At 42.6% G+C, this 27794-nt stretch overlaps 1 protein-coding gene across 7 annotated transcripts; it reads left to right on the top strand.

The window, feature by feature from the left end:
- Window positions 1–27477, top strand: P4HA2 (prolyl 4-hydroxylase subunit alpha 2). 7 transcript variants are annotated; one of them, XR_013939388.1, is made up of 16 exons: window positions 1–131; window positions 1048–1151; window positions 7681–7774; window positions 8684–8780; window positions 10882–11033; window positions 12525–12662; window positions 14133–14372; window positions 16113–16324; window positions 17084–17260; window positions 19486–19556; window positions 19797–19896; window positions 20612–20665; window positions 23143–23336; window positions 25417–25485; window positions 25757–25853; window positions 27236–27477. XR_013939388.1 is itself a non-coding variant. In XM_080555483.1 (16 exons), the coding sequence occupies exons 3-16, from the start codon at window positions 7699–7701 to the stop codon at window positions 27304–27306; spliced, it is 1614 nt and encodes a 537-aa protein (XP_080411609.1). In that variant the 5' UTR covers window positions 1–131; window positions 1048–1151; window positions 7681–7698; the 3' UTR covers window positions 27307–27477. The 7 variants fall into 7 exon arrangements, 6 of the variants coding, with proteins under 6 accessions (XP_080411609.1, XP_080411607.1, XP_080411611.1 ...); XM_080555483.1 differs by having other exon boundaries at window positions 23143–23202; XM_080555481.1 differs by having other exon boundaries at window positions 23271–23336.
- The last annotated feature ends 317 nt before the right edge of the window (window positions 27478–27794 follow it).

Here is a 27794-nt window from a genome sequence, read left to right on the forward strand (position 1 = left end):
GGGCGGGCGGGGCGGGGGGCGCGGCTCCCGGCGCGGCGGCGGCTCAAGAGCAGCGGGGCCGGGCCGGGCCGGGCCGGGGGGGAGCGGACGGACGGCAGGAAGGACGGACGGGAGGACGGGCCGGGGTCGCGGTGAGCCGGGGCCGGGGCTGCTGGAGGGGTCTCGGGCACGCGAAGGGGCCGGGAGCGCGGCCCGGGTGCCCGCACCCCCGGGTCCTGCTGCGGGGTGGCTGGGGGGGGGCAGCGCTGTTCGCGTGGATATCGCTCTGGGTCTCCCCTCCCCACTTCTTTATTTTCCATTTTTTAAATAAAAGTCCCCGCCTCGAGCCACCTGCGGCTCCTCCCGCCCGGTGTCGGCCGGCGCTGCCCGGGGAGCGAGGGGCGAGTCCGAGGCCTCCGGTGGCCTCCGCCGGGCGGCCTGGAGGGAGCCGGGGCTCGGAGCCAGGGCTCTGAGGAGACACAACAGAGACAGCCCCGTTCCTAAACCACCGGCAGCTGGCAGGGCTCGTTCCCCTTTTCCCTGCCCTGGGGCTCAGATGTGAGCGGTGCTGTCGCAGAGCCCGGTGGGGTCACCGTGCCCGCTGCGCTAACCGGCTCCCCGCGTATTTCCACTCTGCTGTCACTTTGAGATGAAACAAACGGTGTCTTGAGCTACGTACAGGCTTTCAGAACTTGCTTGTTCCACTCCCATCTCCTTCTGGTTTAACACGAGACTTGTTTTTTTTGGGAAATCCTTTTGCCGCTGTCAGTGGTTGGGCAGCGAGGCGTGAGCAGCGGGGTGTGGGAAGGGAGGGTTTGGGGCAGGCCCGGCGGCTGCAGGCTGGTGCCAGAGCTGCAGCAGCACGCATTCAGGGGCAGACAGGAATAATTCAGCCTCAGGATGCTCAGAACTTCGTTATAACCTGGGAGGAAGGAGGGCATGTACGTACAGGCCGTGTTTGGAGCCCTCTGGCTTCGTGCTGCTGCTGTTCCTTGCCGGTGATCGCCCTGAGTCAGGCTTTCCCAGAAGGCGTTTCATAATAAAACTTCTTGCTCCTTAATTTTATAGGTGTGTTGTGAGCACGAAGCTGATCTGACAGACCACTGCAGCCATCTTCTCCAGGCTGATACTTCAGCTTTCAGGCATCAAGGACCTAGGAAACAATCCTGCAGGTATGTTGTAAATGTCAATTGCTACCAGTAACCGCCGCTTGGATTTTATAGGCAGAGCGCTGTGTAACAGCTGTAAATTGGCATTGCTGTGACACTAACGGGCAGGAATTTTGCTTCTTGCTTTTGGCATAATTTCTTGAGATTCTTTTTAATATAGCCCTTTCCAGTGCAGGAAGTACAAGCCATGGATGTGATTGTGTATTTCAAAGACAGTAACAGCAGGGGGAGCATGATTTACTGTTTAGTATAAGTTTTTCATTCTAGATTTAAGTCAGGAATCTAGTCTGTTTATAATTTCCATGCTGTGCATATTGGCAAGCTTCCGAAGAAGCAAGCTGTAAACATAGCTTTTTCTATAGCTAGTTCTGATTTTTGTGTATTGCTTTCTATATGTCTGAGAAACAAGGACTCAGGGTAGGTTAGGAGGCATGTTCTAGGGTGATCTGAGATTCAGCCCCCACATCTCTGAGATAATGTCTTTATTTTAATTCAATTGCTGTTATCAGTTGAAAGGAATACCTCACTGACCACAGACCTGTCTTAAAAAAAAAATCTTCTTTCTGAATAGAAAGATTTTTAATGTTATTCGAGCATATGGGAGGCTATCTTAAGCGTTATGATATACTAAAACTATGGGCTCCGCACAGTAAAATGAAGTCTGAATTTTAATGCTGGAAAACAAGCTCCAGTGGGGGAAAAAGCATGCAGTCCTGCTGTCTTGTCTTCAGTAAGAGTGTGGGGATTGGCTCTAAGCTGCTTCATGTCTGATGAGCCTGCAGGCACTGTGGAGTAAGATGCAGGCAGGTTTGCTATGCTTTAGATTTGCATGAATTTTCTTGTTCGCTGGAGTGCAGAAGAATTTTCTTTGCTATGGTTTAAAAAAGTGGAAGCTAATCCAGATGCTTATACTTTCTAAGGGTATTACAGCTAAGGATAACACAAACCATTTTATGTTCAAAAAAGGCATGCAGTTCTGCATGGATGTACTTTATCCTCGTTAATGTGTGCAAATGAACAGCTTTTTTCCTTTTGGATTGCCTTGAAAAGCACAAGCGAATCATATTATATTATTTGTTAGGCAATTATAATTGTTTTCAGATGCATATTAAGCCTTTGGCAAGAAAGGTAGTGATGTAGGCATAAGCTGCTTTGAGCAGTGAATTCGGAGTGTACTGGGGGAAGGAGCTGGGAAGCAGTTGCATGAGGAAGAAGAGCTCACTTGTGAGGAGGCACCGAACGTTGGAAGGAGGCAATGCCTTTTCTCTCTCCCTGGGTGTGACCAAGAGCTAGCTGTTTGTAGGAAGGGAGCTGCATGCTGCACTGATGGTGTTGGAAATCCTGTCACGAGGGTGAAGGTGTGCCTGGGTGGGACGCTGATAGGCATTTAAGGTCATACTTCTGGGTTGGGAGTGGTTGAGTGTTGGAGCATCTGACTACAGCTGGATAATAGATTTTAACCCCCTAATAATTTTTTTCCGTCATCTGCAAGCAGTGAAAATTTGCTTTATTAGGATAGAATTACTGTTTCCTTGCTATTTAATAATTGTAATTAGTTTTATAGCTGCCATCATCTGCTGGCTGCAAGACCTTACTGCTACAAGGTGGATGTTTTTATGGCTGCTTTTCTTGTAGCAGTATCAAGACAATTTCTTTCTTGGCAACATCCTGAGTATGTATTTGCAATTCAGTCCATCTTCTGGCTTTAAATAAGTATGTAAGAAATCTTGCAGGTTTCTGTTTGTACCATTCTCCAATTAAATATAATTAGCTGTATGTGCAGCCATCAAGACTGATAGAAAGTTGTGGCCTACTTTTGAAGCTCTGTTCCTTGTGGAGGAGAAAGGGGATGAAGCCAGCTGCAGCCAGGTCAGTGCTTCCTGCTGCGTCTGCAAGTAACAGACTGTGGGTGGGAAGCCCAAGACAAGCCTGGCTCGTCTGAGAGTCCAACCTCAAATTGCTGCTCGAGGACGGACCATTCTTCAGGGCCTGGCACGTGGGCCTCAGCTGTGCACGCACCAAGAACTCATCTGGGGCCTGAGGTGGCTTCGGAATAGTGACTTGCTTGTTAGCTTGCACCACGATACTTTAAATTTAGATACAACACATAAGCAGCTATTTTAGCAGTAGCTTTCCAGGTGCGTTCAATAGCATAGGCAAGCACAGAAGAAGAGGCGGGCTGTGACCCTTATTTGTCATCAGCTTGTAAGTTGTTGCACTCTGATGGTTTACTGTAATTTAGGAAAATGATACATTACACTTTGTTTCTTCTGTTGTGTTTTTTTTGCATGCTTTATTTCCCTGTAGCAAAGTGCGGGTTTGGGTCTGTGAGTAGAAGCAAACTAGGGAAGGGTAGTGTACCTTAACTGCTGGGAAGGAGCCATTGCTCTGTGCTCTGAAAAAAAAAATATGGAAAAAACGGGAAACCAGAACCGTTAGGAGTATATTAAAGTTTGATTTGGCTTCACTGGCATAAGCTTAGACTCTGAATGTCTGTAAAAGTTTACCTAGTGAAATGTAGGGGGGGAGTCGGTGGTGAGAGAGCTCGGTCTGGATCTTGGACTCCTTGGCACCTCAAGTGGCACAGTCACTTTTGAGAGATGGAGATTAGCAAGGCAGGGAAATACTTGTAGCTCTGCAGGGTGGGTTGGGAGCTTTGGGGTTTGAGTGGAGGACTGCGGACCCTCTATGCCCAGACACTGCGGTTGGAATTGTATGATGTTGGCTTCTGGAAGCTGAATTGTAGATAAAAATCTTGTGTGTAAAAGAAACACCTGGCACGGTAGTGTGTTTTTACATTTCAAGAGATGTAGTGTAGGCATTGAAAAATACCCTGTATTTGAAGGGTCCTAGCAGCATGTATGCGCCTGGCTATTGGCACAAAGGGAGTCCTGTCACATCTGGGGGGTGGGAGACTGGTGTGTTTTTTTTCCTGGAGCTCATGTGGTTGTAATGAGAGTTCACAGCACAGCAAGTGCCATGCTCTGGCATGATCCGTCATTTTAATAAGCAATGATAAGGGGTGCCATTTAGTCTTTAAATCGCCCAGACTGATCTTATGTCAGTTCCACTTAATTCTTCTGCGTGAGGTGTCTGCTAATTTGGAGCCTGAATAAGGCACTTGCTTTTGTTCCATCTTTCTAATTAGGCTGTCAAGGAATTGGAACGCTTCTTCTGCCTTGGGTTTTGTTCTTCTGAGCATAACCTTGTCTGGGAAGGGAAAAGCTGACATCCGGGAGCGGATAATCAGCCGTGAGACAGTTAGCTGAAGATGAGGGTTAGCACAGTATGTGTGCTACTAATTGTACATTTAAAAAAGCTGCAGAAAGTAAGTAGTCCCCTTACATATGCTTCCATTCCAACCAAACGGTACTTGTCAAAACTTTTTTTGGGGTGAAGAGGAGGAGAGGGGTTTTGTGGTGTTCTAGCTTGGTAGACACGCAGATGTTCACGGGTCAGGTCCATTTTCTTATTTCTTGAGAATTTTTAGCACATTTAATGAAGAACTCAGTCTAACTCATGGAGAAAAAATCCATCCTGGTCTATTTGGTCTAGAAGAACTTTTTTCCTTCTGCCAGTGCTCCCTGCAGTCTGACGGTACTCTTTCCAGTGGGAGCGATGATTCATTGAGGGCTCGCAGACCTAGAAAGTGTTTATACAATATCCATTCGGTCGGCTTTTTTGCTGTGCTGGCTGGCACCTTTAAGGAAAGGAGCGAAGCATGAAATGTGTCGGTGTACGTAGAGTTGTTGAGCTGTCTGTCACTGGAAAGGCTTCATGCAGCAGCGAGAGCGGTCCCTTAGGCGGTGCGAGCGCTCGGTGGCGAGGAGCAAAGCGCTGTAAGGTCTGAGCTCCCAAGGCAGCCTGTGCTCTCTGCTCTCGGCTCCTGCTCAGGGGTTTTCTTCTGTGCTTAGTGCTGAACTGAGCCTAGTGGGACGGTGCAAGTCCCCTGAAGTCCGCTGCAGGGCAATGTGGCCGTTCTCACTGAAAGAAATGGAAATCCTAAATTCACCTGTGCAGCATGACACGCCTGTTACCTGACGATGCCAAAAAAAAGCCAGGAATGTGGGCAGAGCTTGTCCTACACAGACCTCTTATCAGCAGAGTTCAGGCATTTCTGAGCAACTAAGGTCTTCCATTCTCTGAATAAACACTGGTTTTGTAAGTGTCTCGATCGTAGTTATTGAGGTGCTAAGGCCCCTCCTGGCTCATCCCCTATTTGGTAGCAGATGGGCTAGCTGTAGTGGGGTGGGCGCACACGTGTGTGTGTGCACGCACACTTGTGCTCTCCAAGAATGTGGTTATGACATCACTTTCAGCCTCCTGTCATTCGTTATTTCTTGCTGGCTTTCTGAATAACAGCTGCGAAAAGAATGTGTACAAACAATGTGCAAACCCTGCAGCCAGGTGTCCAGCTTATTCAAGCAAGAGCTGATTTCCCTGTTTACTGAGGGTTTCTGTTTATTGACTCAAGTAAATCTGAGTAGGATGGCAAAGCTGTTAAAGATCTGCTATAAAGACAAGCTGCTAGCTGTAGTAAGTGTTCTTCTTGGCAGATATCCTGAGCCATGAGAGAACATGGTGGGGAGGTGCAGGGAGAATGCAAAGTTGTGTTGTTTTAACTGGAAAGCTCCCTCGTAATTGTTTTGCCAGGCTTTGTGTAGTGCATCCAAAAAAACACTCCGTGAGACGAGAACAGACCCTGCAGATGGACAGTTCTGGCTTAATATATCCCAACCGATGTACTTCCCAAGCGCTCTTGACTCGCTGTGCTTTCTGCTATATCGTTTACTGTGGCTTTTAGTGCTGGCAGACCTCTGCGTGGCACCACTCATACAGCTTCGCTTGGTTCTCACGTTACCCATGTACTAGTTCTGAACTAACTTAAACAAGCCGTTTGGGAATATGCGGTTTGCAGGGGGGTGAGAAAACTGGGAAAGGAGAAGACTTCTTCTGGTGCTCTGAGACGCTGCTTTCCTGCTTACTCATGCTCGCAAACTGTTGTGGTAAATGTTTCTGGTTTCTCACGTAGACTTCTAAAGCAATCAATAGAAAAAAAAATTAAGCCATCTTGCAATGTGATAATACATGTCAGAGCTGTTTGTAATGTTCTTAATGATGGTCGTATCACTGGTGGGCTTGTTAGTGCCCATGGCACCAAGGAGCCTGACTGAGGGTTAGGGTGTATGGTGCTATAGACGCAAGAAACACAGAAGGAGAGGGCAACATCCACCTGCCAGCTCCTGTTTTGTGTTGTGCAGGCAAACACGGAGCTCAAGGGAACAGTGAGCTAGAGTTGTCTGGAATTACCCTATTTTAATGCTTCCCACTTATTGCATTGCTGAAATTTTAATTTTCCATCTCTTTTCCCTTCCCTCTTTCCCTCCATACCCCTTTCTCATCAGATTTAGGTGACTGCCTTTTGTGTGCATGCTGTTAATGTATTTTTGATTAACAGCAGGTCATGTGTGGTCACTTCCAGCCACCGAACTGTTTACCCAGCTACAATGGGTAGGAAATGGGAATTAGCGCTGTTACATTAAGGAGAGCTGTTGTTGCTGTGTGGGTGTTATGGCAGCTCCCGAGGGCTGGTGGCGGTGGCTGCTCCTGCTCCGTGAACAGCAGCTCCGGAGCGAGCTATGGGCTGACCTCTGGATCTAAGAGCAGCACAGGATCCTCCGAAATTCACTGGAGCAGGCAGACATCAGATCTGCATGAAGAATTACAGCTCCCAGCAAGTTCTCCTGCATGGACTTTGCATCCTTCACCCCACTCACTTGTCTTCTGTCTTCTGCCGTGTCTGCCTGCTGCCCGGGCTGGGTCTCCTCATGCCCACGCCGTGCTCGTAGAAGCGTAGCAGTCTGCTTTCTGCCCCGTCTCAAGGGGCTGGGGTGCTGAACTGGCACAGCTTTTGAGATGCGAAAGTCAGGGGCTGTGCCCAGAGGCCAGTGTGCTGGGACGGTGTGTTTGAATAAGCAAAGCTGGAAATTTTCTTCCAACTTTCCCAACGTTTGCTGCCACTTCTACTCTACAGATTGCTATATTTCTTTATTTGGCTTTCTCGCTATTTGAATTTCTAGACAGCTTTTATATAACAGTTTCCTAGCATGCTGCAAGTCTGACCATTAGATTTAGACCTTTATTATTGCTGGAAGATAGAACTTTGTATACTCTCACTTTCCAGCTGTGAATTTGAAGGCATCGAGCTGCACTTGCAGAAGGTTGTTCTCACTGTTTGTGTGGACAAATACGTTGCTTCTGTTACATCCATCGTTTGAGCATGTCTTCTGTGCAAGTCCCTTAGAGGATTCCAGATATTTGAGACTGTTTTGGGTGTTCCAGACTATTTGAGACTGAGCTCCTCAGCATGAGGAGGATTTTTTTTCCAAGCTTTACTGATCACGGCTCAGTATTTCAATGACCCAAATAACTTTCATGAGGATGCAATGGTTGAAGGTGAAGATTAATGCCTTGTTTTTCCTCGAGAATAAGTTAGTCCTTTTCAATCCCTTTTCCTTTGAATATGTTACAGGTTTAAGCTATCTAGAAGATGAAGCCCTGTCTGCAGTTGGTGTTCTTTATCTTCTTGATCTGCCACACAGAAGCAGAATTCTTCACTTCAATAGGTATGGCAAGAACCAATGCACAATGTTATGATACAGCTCCTGAGATTGCCAAAACTGTTAATCCCCACGGCTGAATTTCATAACTTTCCTCATATGGCCCTATCAAGCACTTGCCTCATCAGGGAAAGTAACTCCTCAACATCCTTGATGCTATCCTGCTGTGAAGGATCACCTTCTCTTTATGCTTGCCTGTTTCTGAACCTTTCTTAACTCTGAAAAAACATCCTGCTGACTTCCATGTACTTAATTATTACTTTGCAAAGCTGCAACTAAAGCTGCTGTTGGGTTTGTAAATCACACTGAGTCTTTCAGTGGTTGGCCTTTGAAAAGCAAAGCTTGTCGTAGTACTTCGGATTGATAAGCTGGCAATTTCCGCTAATGCTAACTAGGTGAGACTCTTCAGTCTATAAATGGAGGAATTTCAGACTAACTTAAAGTTAGGTTGTTTCCACAGATACCCATATTGAAAAGCTGTAATTTTAAGTGATGCTCATAGTCAACTAGTAACTTACTAGTGTGACCTCATCTGTATCCGTATGTAGAACGGATGTTATGGCAACTATTTGCATCTTTTGTTGCTTTGACTCAATAGCTGTGTTAATGTCAAACCTTTCTTTTGATTATCTGGCATACAATTATAGTACTAAAAGTAATTCAGAGGCAGTGAAACAGTCACAGTAAAGCTGTATGAGCAATTGAAGTTGAGATTTTAAAAGCCCTTTGAAGCATCTGAATGCCGGACTTGTAAGCCCCAAAATCTACTATGCATACAAGCTTTAAACTGCACATATTAAGTTTGTTTGTTCTTTGTTGGTTTTAATAGCTCTACAGTAGCTGAGGTCTGTCTTGTCTGCTGCTGGAAAACTTCTCTTGTATGTGATTAACATTTGGTCGTATTCTTTTTTTCAGGTCAAATGACAGACCTCATTTATGCAGAGAAAGACTTGGTGCAGTCTTTAAAAGAATACATCCGAGCAGAAGAGGCCAAGCTGTCTCAGATTAAAAGGTAGGGGGAGAAGTTTGCATGACGGTGAGGGGTGACAAAATGCAGAACCTGTTGTGTTGGATTGAACTACACCTTCCTGTTGCCAGTCCTAGCCGTTAGTTCTGGTTAGCATTTCCTCGATAAATTCTCAGAGAGAACATGGGTAGTAAGCTGCATGTAACTTATTCCCACAAACCTACAGAGGGGGCCCTGCTTCAGATATTTTTGAACTTAGTCTGTTTAGTGACTGCCTGCTGGCGTTTTTCTGCTGCTTTCCCTGTCCCTGGGCCATCACAGTACTCCTGTGGGGAAGACACCTATGTCAATCAGGAGCTTTGTGTGAGCTGAATGCATGTGGCTGCCGGTGCTCTGCTAGCTTCTAAGTGGTGCGTCATGGCAAAATATCAGCTGCACTGTGTAGTGGAGAGCACACTGAACCTGACTGCCCTCCTGTGTTGCCTTTGCTCTCAGGAACAGTGTTCTTGCCTGCCTCTCTTCAGTTACCCACCCAACTATAGCACAGCTCAGATTATCCTGGTGGCTCAGCTCAGATGAAAGGTTCTTGCTGACAACCAATACTTCCTATGTCCCTTAGGACTACTGTTGCTTACCAAGCTAAAAGTAATACCTAACAAGGCGTGACACTAGAATGGTATGAGGTCCAGGTTCAGGAGAGTTTTGTGCCTGTAGCTGGTGGAGCCATGCTTTCCAAAGACTTTATGAACTCCAGACTGTATCTGGCTGTTTGATCTCCCTTTGGGATTGTAGGGTGGGGTTAGGGTTATGAAGCAGTGAAATGATATGAATTCCTCATCACTTATGTATGCCTAAATATTCATTTCTTGAAAAGCTACCCTTCTGAAGAAAAGGTGTCTCCTGTTCAAGTGTGATTAAAGAGGATGTGAGTTGAATATATGTATAAACTGATCTTTAAAAAAACCAACACGCTTGCATGTGTCAGTCCGTCAAAAGAGATTTCTTTGTGTTAAGCTTTCAGTTGACTGTATTCTTGCTTATTTATAAGCAAGAGTATTCTGCCACTGTTACAATATTTGAGCTCTGGCATCCAATATACTTTGTAATAAAGGTGCTAAATTTCAACATTGAATAGGGTAACGTTTTTCACTACTGTCTAATTAGTTCTAGAGATGTTTGATTCAAAATATTGTGATGTGAGTAAAGAGTAGGACTTCACCTTATTACTGCTTTGCAAAATAAATATTAGAAGTAGTGAAAGCCAGATTAAAAAAAGGAAATGCGAGAGACTTGTCTCAACATATTGTTAATCTGATATCCCTGCAAAGGATCTCTGTGTGTAATCTTAGTTTTGCTTTCTGTTGCAACATCACTGTTCACAGAATAAGCCAGGCAATATGGTGATACGTGGCAATGCTTGTATAAAATTGCTTACAACCACGGTTCATTCATTGCTTACTGGGTTTGAGATTAGACTTGAAGGGATTTCTAATGTTCACTATTAGCTTATCTCAGCAGTGTTTTCTTCCTATTGAGTACTGGGGAGCGGAACACAGAGCCTGGCCAGATTTTTCTATTAGGGGATAATAGGAAGAGCAGCAGAAGAAATTCTCAATGTAGCATCAGTGATATAACTGCCAGCAAAGCATGGCATCCCACTGCTGCTTTGAAGCTGACTGGTGCATGCTAGGTGACTGACAGCACTCTTTATGTACTCTACCTGAGGGTTTCCAGTCTGAAAATCAAAGTTTGGGGTTTATTTTCCATAAAGCTAAAAAGCTCTGGGGTGTTGTTTGTATTTTTACAAAGATGGATTAAATGATACTCAGTGTTGTGCTCTATATATCACTTTTATTTTCTGAAGTGCAGTGTGCTGAAAACTGATGGCTTAGACTTCAAGAGCTGCACGTCTACTGTAGTAAGATTTAAAATAAAAAGCAGGGAAATAAATTCCTTCAGAAGAATATTGTGATTTAAAAAATAAATTGTACTCCACTTTATCCTCGTAAAATTGAAAGCTTGACAGCTGGTTATGATGGCAAAAGCAGCAATAAATTGATTCTAGTGGTGTAATTAGGGTGACTTAAGAAGGAAGACATGCGTTCATAAATTGTTCTCAGACTGAGGCATGCAATTCTCTTTCCAGCTGGGCTGAAAAAATGGATGTACTGACTAGCAAATCAACCTCTGATCCAGAAGGGTATCTGGCACACCCTGTAAATGCATACAAGTTGGTGAAGCGTTTAAATACGGATTGGCTGGAATTAGAAAACCTGGTTCTTCAGGATACAACAAACGGTAAGGAGCTACAGCGAAGAAGGTGCTGGTGGGAGGTAGCCTTACAGCACTGTTGCTTCCTGTCATCTTCTGGAAAGTTGCAAGCTCAGCTGTGGTTTACTGTTGCCAAGTTTGTTTGAAACTTGAACCAATGGCTGGCCTCTTGTTTTACTTGCTTGGCTAACCAGTAAGCTCGGTGCTTGAACAGGACAGAGTCAAGACTCAGAAGCTGTTACCTGTAATAGGCACGTTACATCTGGGTGGCTTGTGCTGTTTACGACAGGAGAGTGGGATATGCTGAAATGGGCAGTTGTGTTAGAAAAGGTTTTATGCCTTTTATTGAGTTTTATATTCGCCTGTGTAAAAGCTTACTCATCTGTCTTCCCAATCTGCTGCTTCTGTAAGCAGTCATTGCTTTTAAACCATGTTGATCAGTAGATAAAACTTAAGAATCAAAATGAGACCTGCACTGAGCTGGTAAAGGAATTCTTGTCAGCTCCATTGCTAAGAGTTGGCAAATGTCTCGTAACTGGATAATATACAACTGCTATCTGTAAACCTGTCCTTCTAAATCAAAAGTTTCCACTACTAATCTTTGCTCTTGCATCATATTGTTAGTGTCTGCTTGAATTTGCTTCCTTAAGCTTATTTTCTTAAATGCAAGCTTATTTTTACTGGACCCCTTGAAAGTAAGGGGGAAGAAGGCCTGTTTTTCAGGCAGAACGGCATGTTTTCCGTCTCCTCTGCATTTGAAGTTTTCTCTCAGCCAAGATTTTTATTGTTTTTTGGAATAGTCATCCTAGAGACAAATAAAATACTTAGTTCAACTGAATACTTCTGTCTCTAATTCTTTTTCTAAGACTTCCTTTTCCAGTTCTGCTTGTTGCATGGCTAGAAATGGCTGAGTTTTCTTCTTTGGTTGATTGCTTCCCCTTCTCAGCCAACTAACCTGCTATACAACCTTGATAATACTTATTTCTAAATGAAATGCACTACATAAAATGTTGCCTGTTCTTACTTGCCAGATTTAAAAGCCTCTTAACAAGTCAGGTTCTATTCCTGTTTAGGGTTTTCTGGATCAGTGTTTCTGTCCTGAGCTGAGATTTGAAAAGTCTTTATGGCTTTATGGGTTGAAAAAATCTGAGATCATTGTCCAGTGCTATGATTTGCAGTTGTCTCTGGGTATTTCAGAAGGAGAACTGGTGAAAGCTTAAGCTTTCATGCTGGGAGGAGAGTGAGGAAACTGAAGATTTAGATTCACATTGTACTTCAGTTGTGTGGCACAAGTAAACTGTTGATAGTTATTTATCTCTTGTCATTTGCCCATGAGCTGTTTCTTAAAATGGGACAGAAAGCAAAGTTTAAATAAATCAAGAGCCTAATGAGAGACTTCAAAGCTAAGTTACCTGAATCTCAGAATTCCAAAAAAGCAGATAATTCTCCTGTGTTGGTCTGGAACTGATGCTTATTCAAACCATGGAAGTAACATTATCTTTCCCTTTTAATGCAAAGGCTTTATTGCGAATCTCACAATTCAACGTCAGTTTTTTCCAACTGAAGAAGACGAGACTGGAGCCGCAAAGGCTCTGATGCGCCTGCAGGACACGTACAAGCTGGATCCTGAAACGCTGTCTCGAGGAAACTTACCAGGCAAGTGTACAAAGGTCTCCTCTGTAAAGAAAAGGCAACAGGCATCCTCAAACTCTCGAAGTCCTTCTTCAGTAGTGCTGAAGGACCGTGGCTCTGAAACTGTGCAGCTCAGGCACTTGTGGTTGTGTTTATTTTGGCATTTTGAGAGCAGCCTGGAGGTTGTTCCCACCCAAGCCAGGGAGCCGTGATCTGCAGTGACCAGCTCCAGTAGCACGTGTTTTATTTCTATTGTTTTAAAAGGAAATACTGATATTTTTTTGTAATCACCATACCAAAGCAACAGACAAACTTGCTTGTGCTGGTTACTGTGTAGGCAAATAACATGGCAACTTCCTGTCCCTGAGAACTTAGAACTGGGGGAAGGAGATGCTCTGTAATTCATTGTTCTGATGGCTCTTCCAAAGCTTGCTTCTGTTCTTGTTTGTGATCTTCCAGTGAGGTTTGGCTGAATCACTTGGCTCCTTTTCTTTATCTGTGAAATGGGGACTAACAGTACATTCCACAGAAAGATGTTTAGGGAACTACATAGATGGTGTTTGTGATATTGTGATGTTATTTAGGGCATGGCATGATGTTAAGAGGGCATGGCATCAAATTGCTCCAGGGGAGTTTCAGGTTGGAAATTCTGAGAAGAGAAATTTCTTCTCAGAGTGGTCAGGCATTGGAATGGGTTGCCCAGGGAGGTGGTGGAGTCACCATCCCTGGGGGTGTTTAAGGACAGGTTGGATGTGGTGCTTAGGGACATGGTTTAGTGGGTGGTGTTGGTGGTAAGGGGATGGTTGGACCAGATGGTCTTGAAGGTCTCTTCCAACCTTAAAAATTCTGTGATTGTTTGTGTTCTGGCAGCTGAGTGACTTTGTGACTCCTGCTTGTAAGAGATTTGCTAGCAACCATAACCTCTTCCAGTAACGCTATTTACAAACTGAGTAGGCTTCATTAGAGTGTGGGTAGTTGAGTTTCCAAAACAGTTTATGTAGGTTATTAAGAGTGAACTTAAAATGAAGTCATATCTATGCATCTGTTGATCTGGAGCAACCGGAAATCTGTATGCAACTAAACAGTCAAATGGATACCTAGCTTGCCTAAATATCAATCAGCTGCTTATGCACAAGTATACATCTCAAGTAAAGAGCAAACAAGCTAGCTCTGCATATAGCTGGGCTTCTCCGATCACCTGCGTTAACTTCGTTTCAGTAAAGTTTGCTAAGCTGTCGGTCCACTCTGTCTTTTTTGATAACAGAACAGTGTAATACTAATTTTGTTAAACTTTTCTTGGTTTCCAAAGGGACGAATGCCACGATCATGATGGAATATAATCTTTAATTCCTGAAGGTGATTGGTTTGGTACAGAATGTAAAACATTGTCAGTGCTTTTTTAGAAGCCTTTTATGGATGATAAATTGTATTTTCCAATATTTGAAGGCAAGGATGCTTCTGTGTGGATTGCTAAAATTTTCTTTTTGTTACTAGGAACAAAATATAGATCATCTTTGACAGTGAGTGACTGCTTTGGTATGGGCAAGACTGCTTACAATGATGGAGACTACTATCACACAGTGCTCTGGATGGAACAAGCCTTAAAACAGCATGATGAGGGGGAGGACACAACGGTCAGTAAAGTGGAGATCCTAGATTATCTCAGCTATGCTGTTTTCCAGTTTGGGGACTTACACAGAGCCATGGAGCTCACAAGGCGCCTGATATCCCTCGGTAAGAACCAAAGACTCACTATTCTGGTACTGGGAAGCATTGCCAGCAGCAGCCAAGAACAGTCATGGTCCATATATATTGGTGAGCTGACTGGGAGGGTGTCCTGCCAGATGGCTTGTAATAAACATGAGTTATGGGAAAAGTCTACTTGTAAATGAAGTATCTTCTGCAAGCCATCCTATAGTGCATGCTGTTATTACCTAAAGACTAAATGCGTCTGACTGGTACCAATGCTTAGGTGTACTGAGATGCATTTGGTAACGGATAAAGCCTGGGTTTAAAGTCTCAAGTGTAGATGAAGGCTACCATGGACTCGGGGGGAGTACTGCCTCTTCTGTCAAGTCCTACTGACCTCTTATATTTCTCCTTATATTCTTCTGTGCAGGCACTCTTTGATGCCAAGTGAATTCTTTGAGATCTTAAAGTGTATTTGAGTAATCAGATCATAGATGGGGTTTCTTAAAGCCTGCTTTTATCTCTGGTCTGTTTCTAGCTTTCTTACGAGTAAGCAAATAAACAGTCCTTCCAATACAGCTCTACCTACCTCTTGGGTTGGGAAGGTTTATCCTCTTCAATTAGAATTAACATCTGACATCTACTGTCTTATACATTTGTATGTTTTTTAAATCAGCTGTGGTTCTTAATGTAGATGCTGGCTGCATCCTGAGAGTAGATGAAGCTGTTTTATTGAGGGGGAGGGGAAGGGTAAAGATAATTTTAACATCTGCAGACATTGGAATTCACAGATTAAAATGTACAGGAATATGAATATGTATTGAATCCAGCTCCCTCTGCGATAATGTTTAGCGCTAATAGCAGAACACAAATCCTTATCAGCACCAAACAGTGGAACAGACTTGGCAGTCCCTTCTGGGAGTAGCAGCTTCCTCTGCTCTAGGCTAACCTTCATCTAGCCAATATTAGCCTGTTCTCCAAGGAGTAGTTACTTCTTTGGCCTTCTGCGTTAGTTAAATAAGAAACACAACGAGCATGGGAAGGTCAGAAGCAAAAGAAAACTGTTCTAGGTGCTGGTGTCCAGAAACATAGCGATGAATAGGAAATTGTTCCTCCTTTGTTGTGCTGGGTCAGGTATAATAGATGGTTAAAACCATGCGTTGTTGGTATGAATCAATAAACCCCATCATCAATAGTCACTAGTGGTAGGTCTAATGATGCTAGTGATCCAGGATACCTCCCTTATAAGCCTGTTATAAACATCAAATGGGTGCTATAGATAAGCTGGTAAATGTTAATGCTTAACTTCTGAGCTTCCAAACTTTACAGGAAGCCTTTGGGACTGAAGTTTGTGGCTGGGACTCCACTGCAGTCCTGGGTTAAAGCGTGCTTGTGCAGTGCAGGTGAGAAGCATTTTGGAGAAGGGTGCAGCAAGTAGACTGGCTTGATCTTTGCTTGGTGGCCTTCTCCTGGGTGGAACTAGGCAGGCCAAGTTTGAAGAACAGGAGGGTTGTGAAGGCCAAAACCTCTATTTTTTTCCTGCCTGAAATGCATGTTTTGTGATAGGTCCTTCCAGAAACTGTTTTGCAGGAATGTGCCTAACTTCCATTTGCAGGGACAGAAACTTCCCAGCACTGGTTTTATGGTGCAGACTGGAGCTATTGCATTTGGTTGCCTAATAATGCTTTAGGAAGGGGAGAATTACTGATGCAAAGGCTTGTTTGTATTAACAGTTCCTGAGATATGCATAAGTTGCTGATCCTGTGTGTTTTTTCCCCAATGAAGACAGCACTCATGAGAGAGCAGGCAGTAATCTGCGATATTTTGAGAAGCTGCTGGAGAAGGAGAGAGAAGAGAAGTCAAGAGAGAACTCATTAAACAATACAATGGCAACAACAGAACCAGTGGTGCAAAGTGGTGCATACGAGAGGCCTCTTGACTACTTGCCAGAGCGTGATATCTACGAGGCCCTTTGCAGAGGTGAAGGGGTGAAAATGGTAAGAGGAAGGCAAGGATTTTCTGACTGTCTTTGCATAAGGATGATCAAGCTTGCTGATGTGTGTTACTCGGTTACTTTTTTCAGAAAATCTACATGTAACTCTGTCCAGGATGAGATTTGTACCTTATGTCCCCAACTCTGTCTTAAGTTACTGTAAATCCTATACAGAAAAACAGCTCTCAGCTGTACTTCTTAAAGTCTATTGAAAATTGCTGAATAGACAAACTCATAATCAATTTCAAATGCTGGCTGTATTAATATAGTAGGAGGCGTTTTCCACGGAGAGATAGTTACGGTTTGCCAATGTTATGGAATCACATCATTCCTTCTCTTTTGTGCGTCTTGACTGTGTCCCCCTGGGGTAGTCATTTTGACCAAGCAGTTTCTGGTACCTCTCTTCAAACCTGGCTTTAATTTCAGTGCAGGGGGAGGAATCCATTTGTTCCACCTGCACAGTTGTAATCATAAGAACTGGACACTTTTTTAACCACTGGTTATTTATGTATTTATTGTATTTGTCTAATTTGAAGCCTATTATGATCTAGCTTTCCAAGAGATTAGTGTTTCACGTGTTTTGTGGTATCTTGAGTGCATAGTTTCACAGAAAATTGTAGAATCACTCAGGCTTACTTCAAATTAGCTGTCAGCTGACAGCTTTTCCAGTGTCTTTGAAATAAAGCACACTTTTTCTTGCCTGTTTTAAGTTCATGAAAAGTGCTTGGGCAAACAATGAGTTTTACTTAGTGTCTTGTTTCAGACACCTCGAAGACAGAAAAGGCTATTCTGTAGGTACCATAATGGAAACAGAAACCCTCATCTGCTCATAGCTCCCTTTAAGGAAGAAGATGAATGGGATAGCCCTCATATTGTACGATATTATGATGTCATGTCTGATGAAGAAATTGAGAAAATTAAACAGCTGGCTAAGCCAAGGGTAAGCTTCCTTTCATCTCTCTATTGCCTACATACTCAGTGCTTTAATCTATTAGCAAAGACTAGGCAAAGGATTTGAGAGACTTGGTTTCATACTACAGATAATACGCTGCAGCTGTGAACCTAAAGGGAATGATTTTGAAACTGCCAAGTGATTTAGAACCATAAAGACCAGGCTCCTGAAGGTATTTATGCAATGTTGCAGTTAATTGTGCAAAATTCTCAGTAAATGGCTTAGGAATTTTTACTTACAGAAAGTCTTAAAACTTTTTAATAGTTTTGCTTACGCCACTAAAGTCAGAGGAACTCTTCATATCACCTACGTAGTGTAGGACTGGGATCAGTCCCTGTAACACTAGGCAAATATTGTAGTCTTAAGATTCAGATAAGTTTTTCATTAAAAAAGCAACCATTTTATTAATTTTTTTTTCAAAATCTGTCTAGCTCTGCTGTAGGAATAGTTTTGAATTCTGCAGCACTACTGAAAGAATGGAAAATGCAAGTCCTGTGATGAAATGGTCATTAATAAATACAGCTTAATTTCAGCCAGGAAAATTTAGTTAGTAATCATGGAAGCTTTCAGACAGAACTCTGAAGTAGTATGTTAGTTTTGGGCTTGGAAAGAGGAGTGCTTCCTTTGTTCTAAAATGTATTTACAAGAAACTTCTACTCTTAGTTCTAGGCACTTAACATTATCTGCAGTTTACACTTGCCAATATTTTTTTGTCTTGTAGAAAAGCAACATCTGTACGTGATATTCAAGTTGGTTTTCATGCTTGTTTTGCAAAATGCAATCACTTACTCCAGTTCCAAAAAACTGTTCCAACTTTACAGGCAATACATCAGAGCTGACTTTTGTCAGCTGCTCAGCACTGGAAAGGGTCAAGACATTTCTTCTTTTTATTGGTGTGGAAGCCTGAACAGACAAAGATACGCCATTAGATCAAATGCTCAGTGCAGAAATCAAGCAAGCGTGTACAAGCTCAAAAATGGCAGCATAATGAAAAGTTTGAAAAGCTAAATTGTATCCCAAAAGCTGTGCTTCACTGTGTAAGTGAAGACCAACATTCAGTCATCCTGGCTCTTCTGTTATGATTTATGCAGGAGAAATCTGGAGCAAAATAACTGAGTCAGAATTACAGGAGTAGCTTTGCCAAGAACTCTGGTATAGAGACAGGACAGTTAACATGGATTGTAAGGTTGGTTGGCATCTAATTGAGGAAAAAACGAAGGAAATATTTGCATTTTTTTCAGGGTATGCAGTTAAGTTTTTCTGGGAGCTATAATTAAGTGGAAGGAAGAAGGCATGATTTTAAGTGTTTGTGGTTTGCAGGAGTTAAATTTAAATGTGGTCTGACTTTGCAGTTAAACAAAGGAGTGTCCCAGTTCTCGTTCTCAGTTGCAAGTATGAAAGCAAAGTGACCTGTTAAGCTAGTAGTAGTCAATTGCTCTGACACCACAGCAAATCTGATCAGTTTTGCCAAGTTACAAACTTTTCCTGCAATTACAGTGACGTGGCCTAACAGTGATGCATTACTTGCAGTTCACAACGTGTAGGTGAGCTGTACTTCTGAAGTATTACCTTCCTAATGCTGTACCAATATCTCAGGCTGCCACTGAGATTGTGTTCCAGGCATCTTTCAATTGGAAAAATTTGAGCATGATAATGTTGAAACTTGTCCTCAGGAGTCCTCTACCGCTGGATTTGTGTGCCCCATAACTCGTAGCTCATTCTGTAAAAGTTTTCACCCGTTATTTTTCATCTGAGAATGAGGCTGTTTTTTCCCAGTCCACATGAGGAACAGGCTGATTAAATTTATGTAGCATCCAATAATTCTTTCTGCCAAGAACTTAGGCTTCATATGTTGTTAACTTTTGTTGTTGTTCCCTCTTGCTAACATTGACTCCAGCTGTTTAAAAAGTACCTTAAAAAACCATAACTGTTCAGCACAGACTACTTGTGGATTTAATGAATATCATGGCTTGTGCAGTCAGTCGGGTTCTCTTTCCGGAATAGCTGCAGGTGATGCATTGCACTTGCATTTCTGCATGTGTGATTCTAACATGAAATCGGAACAAAGTCTAGGCTGGAGCTTTAACTTCAATCCTTTGATATATTGAAATTTGACAAATCGGCTGCTGATTTTTGGTTAGGATGAAGAAAAATTATATATTTTTAACCTATAGTTGACATGTTTCTTCCCACTTGGGATTTTTTTGACACAGCTGGCACGAGCCACAGTACGTGATCCCAAAACCGGTGTCCTTACAGTGGCTAGCTACAGGGTATCAAAAAGGTAAGCATAGAGAAGAGCTCAGCTTTAAGATTTCTGTGCTTAACAATCCTAATCTGCTACCTACAGCTGAAAATGCAAAGCACGCTGCATGTAGCAAAAGCTTGCACAACAAATGCATAGTAAATGGCTCAGCCATGTAACTGAGGGCAGAAGAAGTCCTTCTCGCTTGGGAAATGGGTGGTTGCGGCTTGTGTTCTAAAACAACGTTTAAATCTTTCCTATCCCTTTCCCTTGTCCTAGCTCATGGCTGGAGGAAGATGATGATCCTGTTGTGGGTAAGGTGAATCAACGAATGCAGCAGATCACAGGGTTAACAGTGAAAACAGCTGAACTGTTGCAGGTCAGTACTCTTGGTTCTTACCGGGATGAAATCTAACGACTACTTCTTGGTCAGGACGGTGTGCTACTTGCACATACAAGTGTAGGCGTGGATCTTACTCAACTCCTCCTAGGGGTTCTGTTGTCTGCTGACTGAACACATGAGTTCCCAGGAAATGGATAGGTAAGGGGCTCATGAAGAATGGCGGGGATGTCCCTGGCTGTAAGGACCTGCCAGGTAGATGCCTTCCCTTTGTGTGACAGGCAGAGACGAATGGAGGCTATCTAAAGAATACCAGATAACTTTGCACACAAATCTGATTTACCAGTTTGTTTTGAGGGAAATGCCTGACACTTCTGAAGACTGCAAAAGCTAGTAAAATACCCATGCTCAGGTTCTGCCTCTTCAGAGGAGGGAGCATGGGTGTAATAGAACTATTGCTGCTCATTTGTGTTAAACAGGCTGTTGTAGTGATAGGTAAAGAGTGCTGCTGTTAAAGTTTCTCGGTGCTAAATGTTTCTTCTCAGGGGAACCCTTAAACTATGAAAGAGAATGCTTAAGATGTCTTTCATCTGCATACCTCATTTCTGGTAATCTATAGAAAAATAGGGTTAAGTGTGTTGTAGATAACAATCTTTGCCACAAAGTACTGTTTTTCAAACAATGTTTTGGATCTTTGAGAATTATCTTCTGCAGCAGTCATTTGCAGTTCAGTTTTTCTTCTTCCATGCTGTAGGTTGCTAATTATGGAATGGGAGGGCAGTATGAACCACACTTCGATTTTTCTAGGGTAAGATTGCTCTTAATTATTTCTTGGGGGTGTGTGGCAGTGGGGAACAGGTTACTCTGAGAACTGTTGAAACCCTTATTAAAATGCCTTGTATACTAAAACACTCAATGTATAGCCCAGTTGCATGGGATGAATAATGACCTCTGGAAAGCTTTCACACTCCCTTCTCTGATGCTGAGTTCAAGAGAACGAGGAACAAATCTGCCTGCCTGCTTATCTTTGGCCCTTTGGTTCCTTGCGCAGTGTAGAGATGTTAAGTCATACAGCAGTTGTATGTGCTCTTTCCATTACTTTATTAGGAAATTTAGGTCTGCGAGCTTTGGGTTGTGAGTCTGAGTTGTTCCATGAGGCTTATGAGTTTAGCAGGGTTGAGACCTCCTTTGCTGGGTATGTTAAAGCACTTTGCAGGAACTGGCTGGGCAGGAGACATCCTCCCACTTTCCTTTAAAAAAGTAGCTCTTATGGAAATCTGAGTTTTAGAGCCATTCTGGCAAAGCCCTTATTATGGCTACAGCTATGGAGGCTGTGAAGAGGGCTTTGTCAGCTGTGTCCAGGATGGCAGTGCTATGGTGAAAGCAGGAAAACTTGGAGCTGGTACGTGCTGGATCTATACCAGGCACTAGAGGGCTCTACCTGGTAAGTGACAGCTCTCGTTAGCTGCAAGAGAGGAGAATCACAGAGTCATCTAGGTTGGACGAGACCTCCAAGATCATCTAGTCCAACTTCTGAGAAGAGTAACAAATTCTTCATTGCTACTCTAAAATGGTTTTGGAACTGTGATCATACCGGAGAGCTATGATGACCAGTACTTACAAACACAAAATCCATTTATGATGCCTTGTTTTCAAGTAAGAGCCATGTCTTCAATTGAATCTATCTTGATTCAGCTTATTCCAGTGTTTTTTTACCAGGTAGAATGGGTTGCTGCAGCCATAGAGCAGCCCAATAAGTGAGTATGGAATTGAAGCTACCTTACTTAGCACTGTTAAAAAAAAAAAAAAAATCAATCCTGATTTTCAGTGCTGTGGAAGCTCATATTCGTTAGCTTTGGCCTGTTGAGAGAATTTTGCTGTTAACTTTAACGCTGCTTCGTTTCCTGAGTCAAGCAAATGCTCTTAAATTCTCTTCAGAGCCTTTGAACTTCAGGACCTCAGACATCAAATTGGCCAGTATGGTCTTTACTTTTGGATTAGGCAGCTGGGACAGAGCTTCATTTGGAACATAACCTTGGCTGCAGTCATCGGTTAAAGCAAGGCAATTGTGGAATTTGCCATGGGTTTGGACTGGTCCGCCAGGCTCTCTGTGCATCACAGATTTCAGTGTTGTAATCCAGAGGCATTGCTGTGTTTCACCATCTGATCAGCCTCACAGCTTTTTGTTCCCTTACCGCTCTCAAATTGAGACACTTAAACTGCATATTACAACTCGGAGATTACACTGATTGCTCAAAAGTTACCAAAAGATCTTTTGATATTATTGAAGTTCAGAAATGCATGGCTGGACCAGGGTTTGGCAGAGGTGGTGGGGAAAAAAGGGAGACCCGTATCTGTGCTGTCGCATTGGCTTTTAGATTGAATTTGTTTGCACTGATGCACAAAGTTACACTTTGAACCCATTTCAGGAAAGACCTTTTATTTCTTGAACTACTCAAGTAGATTTAACTGTCTTAGGGATGGTGGGTTTCCTTGCTGTTTGTTTTTCCTGATACCAATTTCTGCTGTTTTGACTGTTGAAGATGATTGTTTTTGTGTAGAAGAGTGCACTTTAATGTCACTTGGCTTAAATTAGTTCCTGACTGTTAGTAATGTAAATAAACCTTTAATTCTGTTTTTTGAAGGGAACAGAGATGTACTGGAATTCTAGATGTTTTCTGCTGCTAAACTGGCACAAATATGATCTCATACTTAAATGAAAGTCAAAACGCTTTCTGCAGAGTAGAAACTTTTTGCTCTTTTTGATGTGGTCCTTAATTGTAGATAGGCAACCACCTGAGAGAAACTTATTACTGCTGTTCTATTTCATCACTGCTAGTGAGAAATGCATTTCCTTTTCTCATGACGTTCCTTCTCTGAGAATCACTACTGCATTTAATGAGAATTAGTATTTTACCTAAAGCATGTTCAAGCTGAATTTTCCATATTCACCTCAGCTGTTGACTTTGGATCAGTGTCTAGTAAAGTCCTAGCCTGGTGATAACTTTCAGGTTACTTAGTGTCTGTGCTGCGGGCCCAGAAAGCATTGCTTCTACTCTAATGCCCTGAGAATTGCTTCAGTGCTATTTCTCCTTATAGCATCCAAGTGCAATGTGCATGCATTTTGCACCGTGGCTGCAATTTCCAATGGCTTTAGAGCTGCCCTGTGTGAAGTCCCACCTTTATTCCGACTCTAAATTGAGTCTAAAGTTCTTTCTGCAGAGCTACACATAACTCTAGTGTGAGCCAGTTTGGAACGTGGGTTAAAGTTGTTGTCTGTTACAGCGACCCTTTGACAGCACACTCAAATCGGAAGGAAATAGGCTAGCGACGTTTCTTAACTATGTAAGTACCTCTGTTTGTCTGCTGTCTGTGAGCTTGAAGTTTGCAGTTATTCTTATTTAATTTTATAGAAAGATGAGCCAGATGCTTTCAAGCGGTTAGGGACTGGAAATCGTGTGGCCACTTTTTTAAACTATGTAAGTATGATGATCCTTTATGCATTGAGCGTAATTTTTAGCAGCATCTTGTTTACAGCTGGTACAGTTTATTTGCAGAGATTTCCTGGTATCTGGAAATAGGGTCGTATTTATTCTTGCAGCATCAGGTGCTGTCCCATTTGAGTTAATAGAATCGATATTCTCAGAGCAGAAAACTTCAACAGAGCCCACTTTCCCCTTTTGGCTACTCTACTATGAAATCTTTGATTTCATTGGATTCCCACTGGTGGGAGAAAGGAATGTGGTTTATTTCTGTTTGTTTCTCAAAGGTGAGTACGTGGGGTACTCATATGATACTCTGTTTGAGAACTTGACTATCAGTCATTTACTGTGGGGCAGTCATGTTCTTCCACCAGTGTTTGACAGCACTTGATGCTGTGGTCTGTCAGCCTCCATTTTAACTTCTTGTCAAAAGCCAGAATTGCTCTTGCATAGCTGTTGCTTCAGTAAATGGAGGAGACATAGCTAATAAACTTGATGCAGCTGGGGAAGGGGCTATAACTGCAGAACTGAAAAGATCCATTAGTTGCATGCATTATACAGCCTACAGACCATGTACACTGAAATCCTCGCAGGCACTTAATTGGCACTGATACTAGTGGCCCAATGTTTTCACAGTAGTCTTGTTCTGACGACACTCGATCAACTTCTGCTCAACTATATGGTTAATTAGGATCACCTAATCAGCTATATCTAACTTTTGAGTGATAATTTCAAATATAAATTGTGATGAGATCATTATAGCTGAGCTAGTATTCTGAGTGCAAAGTGCATCTCAAAACAGAATCAGAAATACTTTCAAGTGGAGAAAAATCTCTGAAATGAGTCAGAATAAGATAAGCAGCTGTGAGATACTGCTGCTAAGAGGCTTTAATTCAAATTGCCTCAATCTTTCTTGCTTCGCAGACTCTTGAACAAACCTTGATTTCAAGTGAGTGCTCCGCATCGTATCCTCTGCCAGTTGTACATGGTCAAAGGCAATTTACCCTTTGTATGTCCAAGTAGAACGTATCATACTTGTACCAATGTCCCTACTAAAGAGTGTTTTGTTGCTAAGATGTAGGTATTAACTGGCAAAGTTGCATGCACGTGCTTTCTAGTTGGAAGGGGCAAAACACTGTGCACCTATGGCATCTTGTGCCCTTTTATTGTAGGTACCAAGCAGGAGGACACCAGAGTGGTAATAACATCTGCTTTAAACAGAAATCCAAGTTACAATAGAGAATATGGGGGACTTGGGGGATTGCATTCATGATTGTTCTAAATTTGGTGGGAGTTGGATCTGACTCAGTTGTTTCTTGTAATTAGTACCTGATCAAAAATTTACTGAAACTGTGGTAAGACTTTCTATTTTAATGGGAGTCTTTCCAGTAACTTCAGGTTTTGAATAAAGTCTGTAGAGCTTATAGTGAATCCACCATAAATGATAAATTCATTGGGCTAAATTCATTGCAGTGTAGAAGGGCAAAGCGTAAAGATGTAAGCATTTCTTTAGACCTATACTTTGCTATATGTATTTAAGCTTGAGATGCATGAAGCACTTGAAGTGGCATGAGGTTGTTGAACGACATAGAAACAGTGAGGAAAAGTGAGATTTTTCTAATGGTTTATAGTTTCTGAAGTGGTTGACCAAGATGCATAAACTAAATTATGAAAATAAGTTCCAAGGACACGGTTTCAATTTATGAGGAAATGTGTGGTTTAACAGACGCTTATTTTCCTAATTGGATCATAAACCAGAATGAAATTCTTGAAACGGACTTACTCTGAAGTCTTCTCCCTTGTTAACAAGCTAGTACTCTAGAACATTGCAGGTACACAACTTTTTATGGCTAGTTTGTGTAACAGATTATACATAATCCAGAAGTGCTAAACAAAAACCTTCAGCTGGAATAGCAGGCTTTGCAGTTCCTGCTGATTGAAATGCATCCTTTCTTCATTAATGCCTCTTGTAGACAGGTGCCAGTAGAAATCTGTTAGGATCTGGGGCACTTAAGCTTGTGGGACTGCATGTACAAAAGTGCTGTAAATGGTCAGTTTGCTCACTTTGTTTTCTCAGATGAGTGATGTAGAAGCTGGAGGAGCTACAGTTTTCCCAGACTTCGGGGCAGCGATATGGCCCAAGAAGGTAAAGTCTCTTCGTGTGTGGCTTGTTCTCCTCTTCTCCTTTTTCTGTCCTTCTCAGTACAGTCTGGCATCCATTTAAGTCAGTGAAATTGGCAGTGTCTAATGTGAACAGTTTGTGTAGAGGTGTTCTTAACAAGTAAGGGTTGTGTTCACTCTCTGTGGTGAACATGACAGAACTAGAGTTGGGACTAGATGTTTTTTCCTAAGTTTGTGTGCCTGAATAATTAAGTTGAGTGGGTTTTGGCTAATCTCAAACTGACTTGTGTTTGCAGGGAACAGCAGTGTTTTGGTACAATCTTTTCAGAAGTGGCGAGGGTGATTATAGAACAAGGCATGCAGCTTGTCCAGTCCTAGTAGGGTGTAAATGGGGTAAGTAAAATTCTTTTAAGAACAAAACCTTATATGCATGCAAAGGTGATGATATACTGTACCCTTATAACAGCACCACCTAAGTTATTAAATGCTATTTTAACTTCAGGAATTACTTGTCAATACTGAAAACTTACACCATCAATGTGAAGCAGTAAGCTATCACTTTTTCTAGTGAAAGCATCTTTTGTGGCAATGATAACAGAAAGCCTGTAAGAATGTCACTGGGTTTGCGTAGTATAGAATCATAAAATGCTTTCGCTTAGAAGGGATCTTACAGATCACTTAATTCTAACCCTCCTGCCATGGGCAGCAACACCTTCCACTAGACCAGGCTCTTCAAAGCCACATCCAGCCTGGCCTTGAACACTTCCAGGGATGGGGTGTTCCTGGGCAGCCTGTTCTGGTGCCTTACTACCTTCATAGTAAAGAATTTATTCCTAATACCTAATCTAAATCTACCCCTTTTTAGTTTAAAGCCGTTATCACTTGTCCTATCACTATGATCTATATCTGCATCAGGATGACTTGAAGTATCAGTTGATTAGAATCAGGCCCGTTCCTACAAAACTTGTGTATAGTTCTAACTGAAAGGGGGGAGAGGTCTTTGCAAACATTCACATCTACCGTACACCCTTTGTGGTTTAAGGGCATGAATAAACAGTTAAGTGGGGCCTGAGTACTTCTGCAGAGAGTGTCTAAGGATTATATATACAGGGAACCTCTTCAGCCACAACAGTGTGCCAGTTAACTGAGCCACTTACACAGAAAATGACAGAAGAATGTTTTTATACAAAATACAGTGCATACTAGAAAGAAACCAGGTGGTATTGCTTATGTGTTTTTAGATTTTTCCCTGTAGCACTCTCCCACTTCAGCTTGCCTGAGAACTTTCCTGCTCATGTTATCTGATCAGATGGGTGCTACCATGCTTCCTGGAAGCACACATTCTGATATGCACGGCTAATAGGAGAAAGATGCTACCTCTCGTTTGCCTGGGATGTCCGTAGTCTGTCAACAAGGGGCTGTTTCCTACCTTGTCCAGCTGTTTGGTCACTGGGATATTCTGTTAACTGCTGAAAGTAGCCTATATTTCTCCCGTCATCCATTCCTGTACCCACCTCCCACAACCTCCATGGCGTTCCCCTGGAGTGCTTTGTAAATGACACCAGATCCACAACAAACTCCTTTGTTCCTATTGTCCAATTGTGCAATTGGGAAGACCTTTTCTTCCCCAGCACTGTGAACCTTCCTGTTTACCATTGGATGGGTAAAGAGGTATAAGCAGGTGTAAGGCTTTACCTGAAGTAACACTCTGGGTTGCAGTAATATGTACAGACTGGGTGCGTGGTGGTAACTAATTTCACATCCTTGTTCCACAGTTTCAAATAAATGGTTTCACGAAAGAGGAAATGAATTTTTAAGACCTTGTGGGAGAACAGAGGTTGACTGAAATCCGACCTGCTGCAGGCCTTTGTTTCTTCATCTCCTTTTCTACTGTTTGTTCTTCCAGTTCATTTCTAAGAAATGATCCATCTTTTTTCCCCAAGATTCCTGGCACTTTACCCAAAGAGGATAAAATATGTAACACTTGTGAGTGAAAGTAAATGGCTTTGTACACATACTTGTGTTTTGGTTGCTGTTATTTCTCAGTCTCCATGTCCCATTCCCCAACCTCCCTCCCCCCTTATTTTACCGGTCTTCCACCCTCAATTTTCTCTGTAGTAATGGTGCAAACAATGAATGGTGCAAACAATGCTGTGGGCGATTCGGTGTTTTTGAGTGCCTGGTCTTGTGCCTTTTGTACCTCAGAAGTTTTAGATGTTAAATATTTCTTTGAACCAAAGTTTTTAAGTTGTGTACATGTTGATTTTATTGTATTTCTATGGATCATGAGTTTTGAAACAAATAAATGTTCTTTCCAAAAAAATGATTTTCTAT

The sequence above is a fragment of the Anser brachyrhynchus genome (assembly GCF_964034855.1).
Source record: "Anser brachyrhynchus genome assembly, chromosome: 14".
NCBI classification, from domain to species: domain Eukaryota; kingdom Metazoa; phylum Chordata; class Aves; order Anseriformes; family Anatidae; genus Anser; species Anser brachyrhynchus.